The sequence below is a fragment of the Neltuma alba genome, unplaced genomic scaffold (assembly GCF_004799145.2).
Source record: "Neltuma alba isolate B1F8T4 unplaced genomic scaffold, ASM479914v2 tig00012199_pilon, whole genome shotgun sequence".
Lineage (NCBI taxonomy): Eukaryota > Viridiplantae > Streptophyta > Magnoliopsida > Fabales > Fabaceae > Neltuma > Neltuma alba.
Window position 1 is genome coordinate 90,830 of NW_021636739.1, and position 13,164 is coordinate 103,993.

Sequence of the window (13,164 nt, forward strand, 5' to 3'; positions counted from 1 at the left end):
TAAACTCCCTCTTTCTCTCTCTTCCCCCCCTTCCCCTGCCCTCACTCTCTTATTTGTTGTTCTCCCTCTGGATCAGTGTGTGGATCGGATCGACGACGAATATCCTTGACGGTAAGGCCATTTTAGTATTTTCACTTGTTTATTTACCCTCTCCTCCTTCATAATCTTCACTTTAATTAAATTTTAACCCAAAATATTAATATTAAGCAAACTTGATTAGTTATATATTTAACTCAAATAAATTTAAAGAGTAATACTACCGTCACTCCTTAATATAAGATTTTTATTTTGATCCTAAATATAAAACCTCAATTCACTTTATATATCTTTTTTTTAAAGATAATTCTTGTAATAATAAAGTTCTAAGTAATACACTTGATTAGTAAGGATTTTTTTTTGCCTAAGATTAGTAAGGATATTTTAGGAAAGACAACGCCTATTTATTATAAATAAGTAACTTAACCAGTTTTTTTAATCTAATTGAATTAGTCAATTAGTTCTTATATTAAAAATTGAAAGTACTATTGAACTACTTAGCTTATCCATCCCACAACTTGAAAACTAGTACTACCTCTGGTCCTTAATATAAGATTTCATTTAACTTCTATTTTAGTCCTAACTATAAGACCTCAATCTACTTTGTCTCTTATATTTATGTATTTTTTCCATAATAGTCCTTCCAATAATGGTAATTCCAGCTAATACACTTGATTAGCAAAGGTATTTTAGGAAAGACAACACTTATTTATTACAAATAACTAACTTAACTTATTTTTTTAATCTTTTCAAATTAATCAATTAGTTCTTATAATTAGAACCGGGAGTAAGTAATTCATATCATTCCAGTTTTATCAGATCTCACGAAGGGACAAATTGGAAACGAGCTGGGGCCGAAGGATCCGAGTTGTTTATCAAAAGGGTTGCCAGGACACAAGTGAAAAACAGGCGGCTAAGATTACTTAAAATTTATATGCAATGTTTTTGTGATAAATTATGGTTAAAGCTTTCTAATTTAAAAGAGTAATGTTTCTTTGGACCTGAAATAGCGTTCAAAATAGTTTTCGAGTGCGTTAGAATAGAACATTTGTTCAGCATCTGTTGATTTTCTTTTTAAAAAAATCCATATTCATTTGCTGAAAATTAATAATTTTTTTTGCCGGCAAATCAAATTTACGAAGGCTGAAATCTAAGATGACTAAATTTCGACATTTGTTCCCAGACGGACCATATTTGCCTATTTGGAAGTGTATAACTATGTTAGCTAAGATAAAGCTTTTTTTTTAGCATATTTACTCTGGACCATGTAAGTTTCAATTAAAAAAATTATTTTTAAAAATTCTAATTATCATTCCAAACAAATTCTTAATCCCTTACTTCAGTGCATCTTTTTTTTTTTTTTGCATAAATATCTAATTGAGTTAGATTCAAATATTGTTACGTGTAATTAAGAGTAATTCTTTCAAAAATGTTTTATGTATTCGTGCGAATTCATATTCATGTACTTAAGTGACCAAACTCTCATATGATTTCAAATTTTGATAATAAACTATGGACAAAACTTTGATATGTGTCCTACTTTTTAATAAAATCATTTAATGCTAACCACGCATAGAAAAAATAGGGCACATAATAAAGTATGATAAGAAATCAGAACTTCAAACAGTGACTATAAAGTAATTGACATAAAAATTGGCCATAAATTTTTTTTTTTTTTATATGTTTGGCACTAAAGTGGGGGGAAGCTGGCTATCTAGGACTAACTTAGGTAGCATTTAGGGGTACAAATAGAAATTAAAGATTCAAACATCCCCAATATACCTAAAAAGATATGCTTTTATGGTTATTTCTTATCTGCAGTGATATGGTGATCTTGCATTGTATTCTGGCTCAATAATGTGTTTGTGTAAAAAATACAGTACCAAGATTTTGTTCTAAAATTGTCTATAAACATTCCATTCATGAAGGTCGTCTATTTAACATGCAGTACCGTAGTCCTGTGAATATCTGATATGCAAAAAAAAATTTCAAAGGACTAATAATTCGTTGATTACACATATCAATATTTAACAAACATATGTATTTCATATATAGTACTTTTTTTTTTTTTAATGAAATATGCATGCACACACATGTACTATCCTCTAAATTTTCAAAAATAAGTGTGTATAACCATTATATTACCTCAAGTCCTAATTATAAGATCTCATTTATAGTCTATAAATAAGATTTTATAATTAAAACAAAAGGTAGTATTAATAAATATCCCATGGATGCATTGCAATATTGCATTGTGTGTGCGTGCTGCTTTGAAATCTCCATGCACTTTTTATACGATCAATTTTTTTTGCCATATCCTTTGGGGTAAATTGAGATTAGATCTTCTAACTCAAAATAGTCATATTTCTAGAAAATCCAAAATAGCATTCAAAAGGGCGTTATTTAGAAGTACTACAATATAAAAAAACAGTTGTTTAAAACAGAATTCTAATAAGATTCTAAGAAAGAAAAATAATTATAAAATAAATCTCAAAAGTTGTTATTTTTATTTTAAAATTTATCACTACAAATTATTTAAATTGTTATTAAAATTTTTAGTAATTTTTTAAAAAATTTATTTGTAATTCTTGCAAATAAATGAATAATACATTCATTTGAATGGTTGAGAAGGCTGGAACCATTCAACAAATGAATATATTAATATTTTGGGGAAAAAAATTATTAAGTCGGTCATTTAGTGCGTCTAATGAATTGAAACGAGCTCGGTGGATGATGTGTCAGGACCGTGCGGAGGGCTAAAAAGAATTTTTCCTTTTTCGTTACCAGCAAGGCTAAAAAGAACTGAATGTTTTATTCAAAAGGCTGACGCGATGTGATTTGAACATAACAGCTAAGGTCAATGGGATTATTTAAGATCTTCATGCACGTTTTTTTTTTTTGGAGTGAAGTTTCATGCACGTTTTCCCGGATAAAGTGTTTTAGCCATTTTATGTGATGAGCTTAAGAAACTAGATCTTCTGTATTTTTTTAAGATCTATATTGGCATTAAAAAATGAATTAGAATAGTTTTTGAAGTGCAATGTAAGCCTTTAATGCAATGATATGTTGGCTTAAAGAAACTAACATCATAAAATATTTTTTAATCCAATAATAATTAGACTGAGTGAAAATAATCTAATTAAATAAAGTTGCAAATTTGATTATTGTATATGTAAATGGTACGTTTATAAGTTAAAATTGAGAGGGATGGATTCCACACGGTGACGTAGTAAAGTGATGAGATGATTCCCATACTGAGAAATCTGTAATGTAATTTTCTTAAGTAACTATTTTTTATCATTAAATTTATCCACATTCAAGGAATATATAGCACATTTGCTTAGAGAGATAATATAATAGTAACAATATTAACATTCATTCGGATTGATGGAGACACATACACAGTTATTCTCTTATTAGAATTATTATTAACACTAAATGTACACATCTCTTTCAACATGATTTAATATTTATTGTTTTTTTCTATCAGGCACAGGTTATTTTTATTAAAAATAATTGCGTTCGAACCGCTAAATATAAATATTTTTTTTTAGTGATAATGCAAACTTTGGTTCCCTGCTAATTCCTAATTCCGTTCCTTAGATTTAACTACCCTTGGTCAACACTCATTATTCATTCTCAGATCCTCCGAAAGAGCCCCCATGGACCCGGTCCATTGTTCTGACACGGAGAGCGTTTCATTTTATTTTTGCATCAATTATTTTAAAATTGTTATTTATAAATAAAGTGAGTTATTTAAACTGCAATATAGAAGGAAAAAACTCTAAAACAAAATATATTTTTAAAATTTCAGTTTATATGGGTATAGTAATTTATGAAATAAAATAGTCATTGTCTGAAAAAACAGGCTGTCGTTGTATTTAAGTAGAATTGAGGCAATCAAATTATAAAATAAAATAATTTAATATTTATGTTTTTCACATAGATGCGTTGTTATTTACTTTTATCTCCTAAACACTACAGGAGTACAGGCATGCACAAAAAATATGATTATATTTTTTTCCTTTTTATAATCATTTATTTGTAATTGCTTATACAATTAAACCTTAGGCTTTGTAAAATTTTACTTCTTATATGATTATTAATCTATAATATTTCCTTTATTAATTTGCAATGCCTTTGGTGTAAAATTTCCAACCCTTCTTGTCTATATTTGTAAAACTGAATTCATTAAAATCTTCTCTCCTCTCCTTTTATTTCGCTTTGATATTTTCGTACATCACGCCAAACATAGAATTTAACTTCTTATATCAAACCTGGTAAAATTATTGACGTGGATTAATTTTAGATACATGAATAGAAATTTCACGAACCACCCTTGTAATTATAATTCTTTTTATATTTTGCGTTTATTATAATAAATGTTTTATAATTACATTTTGAAAATAATATTTGTATCTTGTATAAATTGTGTCCACAGTACTAGGGAATTTTTCTGATGCGCCGCTGAATTCCTCACTTGCCGCCAGAGGACGGGAGACTTTTTGGATTCAGGTGCATCTTCTTCATTCCTATTTCTTCTCTTTCGATCTTGAAAATGATGCATCCTTCTCTACCTACTATTTAGCGGGCTTAATTGCTGATTTTACTTGAAATATTCCACCTATAAGCAAGCTTATCACTCATCAGTCTGAGAAGGTTCGCATTTTGCGGTAATTGGTAATTGAACGAGATGCTCTGTGCTCACCTTGCGGTTCCATATGCAGCGAGATTCTCTGCTGTAGAAGTTCCAGAGAATCGATCCATTGACCGTTGGAAGCTTTGCATTTTGCATAATCGTATGAACTTAGTACATGTTCTACTGGTTTTGTTGGCTTTGCACGGTCACTCGATTAGCTCACATACGGTGTTGAGTTGTTTCTGTTATGATTATTGTTTGACTGTTTGTTGTATTGGTTCTGAGTTAGATTAATAGGTGCTTCACATTGGTGAACTGCACATGCGTTGGTGGGTTCTAAATTGTTACTTTGCATTGCTGCATTATTGGTCTTTCGGTCCCTCGTGTTGGCTCTGAATTGCATTATTGGTAAATTGCACATCATAATAACATACATTGAATTTGCATCTTTCACTTTCCAGCTTCCTCAGACAGGCGACTACGTGTTCACCGACTATTTGGCTGATCAGCGCCTGAATTCCAGAATCTAGTGGAATTGTTGAATCTTCCCGACATGGCAGCTACTCTCCTCTGTCAGGCTTCGTTCCTTCAACCCAATCGTTCGCTGAATCTCAGAGCTCACCAGTTCCCTCGCGTGGTTCAGAATCTCCGAATTCAGCCTACTTCCTCAAGTACTTCATTTTTTTCTTGCTTATTTTCTGATGCCTCGCTCTTGAATTTTCGCACGAAATTTGATGTTAATGCGATGTATTTCTTTTCTCAGATGCACGGTATTTGGCCAAAATGGAGAATGGGTTCGTCCCGAGAGCCTCGGGGGTTGTCCTCACATCGAATTCTGACTCTCGAGTTACAGTCACAACAGCCAGTAGTCCGATTATTGTCATAGACAACTACGACAGTTTTACTTATAATCTTTGCCAGGTTCTTTCTTTTTTCGTCATGTATATTTTACTTTAAAGAAACTAGTAGTGTAGTAACAAATGCGTGTCTGGAGATGCGTCGGAATAGAAAAGAAAGAGGTCAGATGATTTTTCTAATTTACTTGTTTTCTAACTTCTTTCCTTACGGAGTTTCATATAAATGGTTTTTCATTTGTACCGCACGTACCTCTTCTCTTGGAAGTGGACAAGATTTATAGCAGAATTTCTGCTTTACTGTATGCTTGATTTTTGGACGAGGGATGATGTGGAAAAGAAAGGACATGATACGTTTTCAAATTTGAGGATATGGTGGGGGTGGCAGATGAAGAATTTCCCTCCTTCGTCTCAAAACCCTTTTATTTATATGTCGTTGCCCTCCAAAATTAGTCATTTCATGCAATCTTACTGGTTCTGAGTTCATGGCTTCTTGGACTGTGATGTCATCTCAATTCAAGGGGAAAATATGAAAATGATGACAAAGGTGCAAGATTCAGTTCAATCATGTAATTATCTTTTTGTTTTTTGAATTAAACGGGCAAGCATTAACAATCTTAGATTATAAGCAAGATCATACCTGTGATTTCTGACTCATATGGAGCTTGCATGCCGCTAGATTACGAGGCCATTGGCATGTAAGTATCTTTATAAAAACCTAATGAATCAAATAATTGATTGACTGAAAGGAATTACATTTAGCAAAGGCTTTTGTCATCCCCACCTCCTCAACCTTCTATGCATGCAGTCAACTGCAACCGGTTAGAGGTTGGATGCTTGGATTTAAACATTATAAAATTGGTGCTATATGTATCAATAACTTCGTCATAAGTTTGGTGAGGTTTTGCTTCATATAGAGTCTGTTATTAACATCTTCTTCCTTTTACTTGCTTCTCTAAAGAATGATTATTCTGATGTTGAATTTGTTATATTTTAAAGTACATGGGAGAGCTGGGATTTCACTTTGAGGTATACCGCAATGATGAGCTAACAGTCGAGGAGTTAAAGAGGTAAGAATTGTGTTTGTTACTCATTTTATGTTTCACATCATTATTGATGAAGCAATAGTGAGAACATACAAATTTTTAGTGGTTCTGACATGGTTAGCTAGAAGTTGAACAATTTCTCATTTTCCCCTGCGTAGGAAAAATCCCAGAGGTGTGCTAATATCACCTGGTCCTGGTAAGCATTGTCTGCTACTTCAAACAATTTTTTTCTCATTGCTTTATCTGTATCAATTATTATTACACATGAACAAGGTTTTGACGTAAAATAAAGATGAAAGAATAGATTCCACTCACGAGATTGTTGTGAACCTCATTTCTTCCCTATAGGCGCACCCCAGGATTCTGGCATATCTTTGCAAACAGTTTTGGAACTTGGACCAACTGTACCTTTGTTTGGTGTGTGCATGGGCTTGCAATGTATTGGAGAGGCTTTTGGAGGTGAGCCTTTAAATATTTCTTTTAATCCATGAAGCAACTGTTGTATTAAAATTTGGGCCCATTGAACAAATTTAAGTTTCCTTGATGTTCTTTATATAATTTAACCTTCTTTTGTGGATTCCCATCTTTCAATTTTGAAGGGAAAGTTCTATAATCTGTCCATTATCATTGATGTCTCTCTGATTTCTTTCCATTGGCTTGTACATTGTGACTTGACGAGTACTTTGTGGCGTTGCACTCTGCAGGAAAAATTGTGCGTTCTCCTCAAGGTGTTATGCATGGAAAAAGCTCTTTGGTGTATTATGACGAGAAGGGAGAAGATGGATTATTGTCTGGGCTATCGAAGTATGGTTTTAGTACTTTTATTTATTTTGAAATATGTCATTATCAGATTGTTCATATCAGCTTGGACCTGGAACTTGATTATTTAGTTTTATCTCTTAGGTAAGGTAAGCTATAGTTGATTTTAGCCTAATATGGTATTTTGGCAAATAGGCCCTCTCGTCGACATGCTTCAATTGATGATTAACCGCTACGCTACCTGACAGCTTTCTTTGAGAAAAAGAGCAAATTTTGATGGTTACATAAATGATGAATTTTAATCAATGATGGCTAAAGTATATTAATTGGTTGTTGAAGACTACGTTCATACTCTACATGACCATGTATTAAAAAAAAAAAAAAATCAGAGTTCACAGAATATTAATCAATAATCTTTTGCAGCATTCATGTCAATCAAGAGGCTGGGAAGCAATATTATGATATTAAATGTTAATATCATTTCTTTCAGACTTGTTTTTTATCTATGCCATGCAGTAATGGCAAACTGAAGCTATACAGTCATGGAAATCACCGTTGTTTTCATAGTTGCTTTTCCTTTCAGTTCAGTCTCAATGGTTTCAAAAATTTAAAAGTCACAATGTAATTATTCTGTCATCTTCAAATCTTTTCAGCCCTTTCACTGCTGGTAGATATCATAGCCTTGTGATTGAAAAAGAGAGTTTTCCTCGTGAAGAACTTGAGGTAACAGCCTGGACAGAGGATGGTCTTATAATGGCTGCCCGTCACAAGAGATATAGGCATCTGCAGGTAGCATCTTACTCTCAACGCTATGCTAGTCAGATTTATACTTCTCAGATGTAGTTGATCACTGTGCCTTTAGAACCTGTGGTACTTTCGTCTTCTGGCTTTATTTTCTAGCACGTCTTCTGCTTCTTCTGAGTAATGTCTTCCGCTTATATGTGAAACAGCTTCCTGTTTGATCAAATTAAATCCACTTGCTCAAGAAATTTGCTCACTAGTAGCCCTGTAAAGGTCTTCAACCTATTTACTTTGTGAACAACCGATTCTTATGGTCATAGATGTTTTCTTGGATAAAATGGAATGCCGATATAACGTAATTTCAAGATTTAAGGTGCAATTTTAACCATGATCTTATTTCTCAAGTGCAATTTTGTCCTGATAAATTAATGGTGCAATTTTGACCATGATCTTTTTTTTTTTTTTGGGTGTATTTTGACCTTGAGGGGCAAAATTGCATCCAGAGATCAAAGGCGAAATTGCACTAAAAAAAAAAAAGAAAGATCAGGGGCAAACATGCACCACTGAAAGATTAGGGACAAAATTATACCTGAAAAATAGGATCAGGATCAAAATTGTACCTTAACCCTAATTTCAATACTGGCTTCCTTCGTTAGTTTTGTCTTGCAGTACGCACTTCTGCTGAACTAGATGATAGCAATAATACTGATTAACATCACCTGAACACTATGTCTGGCATCTTCTCTCTCCATGCTGACTTGTTATAACATGCAACCATTTTCTCACATCAAGTCTTTCATTATGCTATTGCTATTTAATGCTGGACATTTAGTTTAAAGTTTCTTGTAACAAGCCCTTTGATTATTTTGTTGGCTAGTAATGAGTACTGATGGGAATTTCTCATCAGCGTGATTGCTTGTGCTTAAAACATTAATGCGTATAAGAACGACTATAAGTCATTAGAAACATAACATGTAAAAAGAAAAAAAGGAAAAGGAAGAAACATACTTTATACTACCTTTAGTCCTAATTATAAGAGCTAGTTGACTAATTTGAGGAGACTAAAGAAGTAAGTTGAGTTAGTTATTTGTCCTAAATAGATGTTGTCTTTCCTAAAACATCCTTGCTAATCAAATGTATTGGATAAAACTACTATTGTTAGAAGGACTACTTTGGGAAAAAACAAAGTATAAATATGAGAGATAAAGTGGATTGGGATCTTATATTTAGGAACAAAATAAAAGTCAAACAAGGTCTTATATTAAGGACCGAAAGTAGTACAATAAAACTGGCTTAAAGTTGAAACAAGCTAGCTGCCATTCAAAAATGAACTGCTAGTCTCTTTTCCTTTCGCTAGATAACCAGTGATTTTTAACTATCATTTCCTCAAAACCGCAGGGGGTTCAATTTCATCCCGAGAGCATTATAACCACCGAAGGCAAGACTATTGTCCGCAATTTCGTCAAGCTTATAGAGAAAAAGGAGGCTGCGGCTTTAGCAAAATAATGTTTCATTACTGTTGAATCTTAGTATGGCTATAGAGCTCATATGGCTGAGTTTCATTACTGTTGAATCTTAGTATGGCTATAAAGCTCATATGGCTGAGGACAGTCAATGTTCTCTGCTCTCTAAAGTCAGCAATCTGCTTTAGAGTTTTATGAGTGCCTGGTATGTACTTAGTTCATAAATGGCGCGTGATGTTTCATCTTTTCATATTTATGTAATGAGTAATGACTATTCGAAGCTATCAATTTTCTTTAAACTGTATATCCCATCTCCTTTCTCGTATCCACGTTTACACGTAAACTATCATTATATCACCTGTTATTGGCAGAAAAGAATATTGCATGAAGTCTAGAAACTAGGATCAGCCGATCATAGTTAAAGGCTTGAGATAATACCGTGCGGTGCTGTGAATTTATTACAATGGCCAAACAAACGCCTGTTATGTGGATAAGAATCATCAAATGTTTGAAAACACTAGACACCTCCCTTTAAATGTTGAAATATATTACTTCCGGTTTTTAATATAAAAGTTTATTTTTTATTTTGTCTTTTATATTTATCTATTTTCTTTTAAAGGAGTCTTTATCATAATGGTAGTTCTATGTAATATATTTAATTAGCAAAGATATTTTAAAAAAGATAAATTTATTTATTATAAATAACTAACTTAACTAAATTTTTTAATTTACTTAAATTAATCAGCTATCTTTTATATTAAGAAACAGAGATAGTATTATTGAAATCCAATGTAAGGAGGTTTTTATTTTCCCTGCTACGAATAGATATCTTTTTATTAGAGATAATTCTATTTAGAATCTTGTTGAATATTAATTGTAGGTATTTTTCTCAGGAAGGATTTAAATTTTGATTCGTTTGGTTTGTTATGTTATGAGAAAGAAACTTTTTTTGGTAAATCCAAACTCCCATTGGTCATGTAGGGAGTTGTGGAGGGAGTCGAGTGCTCGTAGGATTTAATCTCTCTCTGTAAGGCTTTTCAATGTGGCCTATTTAGGACACACTTGAGACCATTTGAGCCTCTGGCACGCCTCACAACTTTTTTTTCTTTTTGGCTACCACAAAAGTACATACATGCATCATATAATTTACAGCAACTTGAGCCATGTACGCAACTTATCTGTTTAGATTCCATACAATATATTAACAGGAAAAAAGAGAGTCAAGTTTCATGACAAAAAAGAATAAGAGAATAGTCTCCATTTGCTTGCCAGGGTCTGCTTTGGTGAATTTGTGCTTCTCACCAAATCTTGTTTGCTGTTATCACATTTGAGGGACATGTCTACTACAATAACATTTATAAATTTTGGCTTTGCTATATTCAAATACATGACACACCAACATACACGTAAATATTTTTGAATAAAAGCACAACGCAGTACAAGTTCCTCTTAAGACGTTCAATCATTTCCAAGAAACGAACAGATGAATCTGTGCCCATGTGGGACATTTTGGAAGTGACTGCAAGTTGCAAGGTGGTAGCAGTTGAGGCCTTAGTTCCAGAACAGAGAAAAAGAACAAGAAGCAAATAGGAACCACACAAGATATGATTTAAATGATAGGAAGAAGATGACAAGGTCTCTTTGTCAAGAGTTTGACTGCTGCTCCTATATACTAATTGACAATCGTAGTTCCAGTTCACACCTGGTTGTCACCCACTCATACACCTACCCTCCCAAAAACTCTTTTTAGGTCCTAGGCCACAACAAAACAACTCAGTTTTGTTGATTCCTTCTATTTTTATTTCTTTTGGCTCAATATGCCGCCATTGAGTCCTATTTATGAATAAACAGACTTTAAAAAGAATGAACTTTTATATACCCATTTGCTAATAATGAAATCTTATAGAAGCTAAACGTACACTAATGTCTGTTGAGGATTTTCTCCTTCTCCTCCTCCTTCTTCTTTTTAATGAAAGATCACGTGACAGTTTGATTTTGTTGCATAAACTGGTAAGCAGAATGACAATGGAGGCATGTTCAAGTTGTGTCAGAGACATGCTTCATAGTCAAGAATCAAGATAAGCCATGCCAAAGCCACGAGATCATCAATCAATATCAATATTTAACATTAAAATGTGATCGCTTATATATAAAACATAAACCTAATTCCCAGCTCAATTGGTCGGTCCTGATTCTTGACTCTGTTGGCAATGTCCTTTTCTGTATTAAAAAAAAGAAAAGAAAAGAAAAAATTCTTTTCGTCCCTTTCTCACATTAATTTTTACCCAAGTTTCCTTGCAGACTGCGTCAAAAGTGAGAAATTAATGCATGTTTGCTTTATTTTATAGTAACGTTTACTTTATTGCAAGTGGATGGAGACTTGCACTAACCACTAACACGGCTAAATTATTGCTTGAAGTTGGTATTCCACATATTCACAAGTTATCATGCTCTTATCTTACTCATATTTCTTTTTATCTTTAAATACTTTGCGGGAAATCTATTTTTTTAATGTTTGATTAATTAAATTATAAATTAAGAAGTTAGTGTCGGAATTATTTCAATTCATATCAACTCTCTAAATTAAGAGAGTCAGTTTAAAAGAAAAATGTTAAGTCCAAAAAAATCTAAAAGAAAAATGACAAATGGCAAGGAATTTGGTCTCAAACTTTCAACTTTGTACATTAGGAAAAAATATAAGAAAAATAAGATATCGAGAAACTTTCTCTCTTAAAAGATTCATCATACTCGGCTCAAGATAATTAATCTAATATTTCTTTTGAAAACTAAAAGACTTAGGGCCCCTTTGGTTTAATTGCAAACTCTTTTGGGAATGCAATGGGGTGCAATGCAATAGGATGCAATGCAATAATGATTACCATCAATATGTTTAGTTTGTTATTAACAAGATGCGCAAAAATTATTTTTCATATTTAATCAGAATTATAAAAGGTCCAAAATGCCCAAAAACTCTCAATTCCCAATCATCTTCTACCTCAACCAAAACACCAGCGTCAATACAAGACCCAAATAAGAATTAGCATGTTTAAAAGAAAAAATCTTGAGCAAATCATGAGCATAATGAATTAAAAGGGAAACAAAATATATGAATTAAGTTTTAAACTTGGTTTCAAATCTTGTAGAGGTAACAAAATAAAAACCAAGATCTAAACCACAGAAGCATGAAAATCTCATGTTTGTCCCAACAAATACTGATTTGAACATTTGCAAAAAAATAGATTCAGAGAAAGACATTCATAGAAAACAGATATGAAGGGGTGACATTCACAACTTCAAACGTTGATGGCCAGAGATGAAAATGACGATAATGAAAGGAGGGAGAAAAAAGAGAAGGGCTTGTCATCGGGGGAAAAAATAGAGAGAAGGGTTGGAGAGGAAGGTGAAAAATGTTGATTCTAGTCGATGGGGCTAATAGTGCCGTGGGGGTGGCTGTCGATAATAGAGGAGGAGGGAGGAGGCAACAAGAACAAACACAAGGGTAAATTAGACTTTTTGAATCATACAATGAACAGTAATGGGAATTCATAAAGGGGAGGTATGAATGTGTATTACCAATTTTTTGATAATAACCATTACCATGGTAAACCCTATTACTAAACTAAAGA

At 32.7% G+C, this 13,164-nt stretch overlaps 1 protein-coding gene across 5 annotated transcripts; it reads left to right on the top strand.

The window, feature by feature from the left end:
• Positions 1 to 4,470: 4,470 nt before the first annotated feature.
• On the top strand, positions 4,471 to 9,863 carry LOC114724801 (anthranilate synthase beta subunit 2, chloroplastic). 5 transcript variants are annotated; one of them, XM_028911255.1, is made up of 11 exons: positions 4,579 to 4,835; positions 4,965 to 5,004; positions 5,137 to 5,346; positions 5,439 to 5,596; positions 6,529 to 6,599; positions 6,734 to 6,771; positions 6,924 to 7,034; positions 7,280 to 7,379; positions 7,988 to 8,123; positions 9,474 to 9,605; positions 9,672 to 9,863. In XM_028911255.1, the coding sequence occupies exons 3-10, from the start codon at positions 5,229 to 5,231 to the stop codon at positions 9,579 to 9,581; spliced, it is 840 nt and encodes a 279-aa protein (XP_028767088.1). In that variant the 5' UTR covers positions 4,579 to 4,835; positions 4,965 to 5,004; positions 5,137 to 5,228; the 3' UTR covers positions 9,582 to 9,605; positions 9,672 to 9,863. The 5 variants fall into 5 exon arrangements, with proteins under 5 accessions (XP_028767090.1, XP_028767088.1, XP_028767087.1 ...); XM_028911257.1 differs by lacking the exons at positions 4,579 to 4,835; positions 4,965 to 5,004 and adding an exon at positions 4,471 to 4,551; XM_028911254.1 differs by lacking the exon at positions 4,965 to 5,004.
• Positions 9,864 to 13,164: the final 3,301 nt, after the last annotated feature.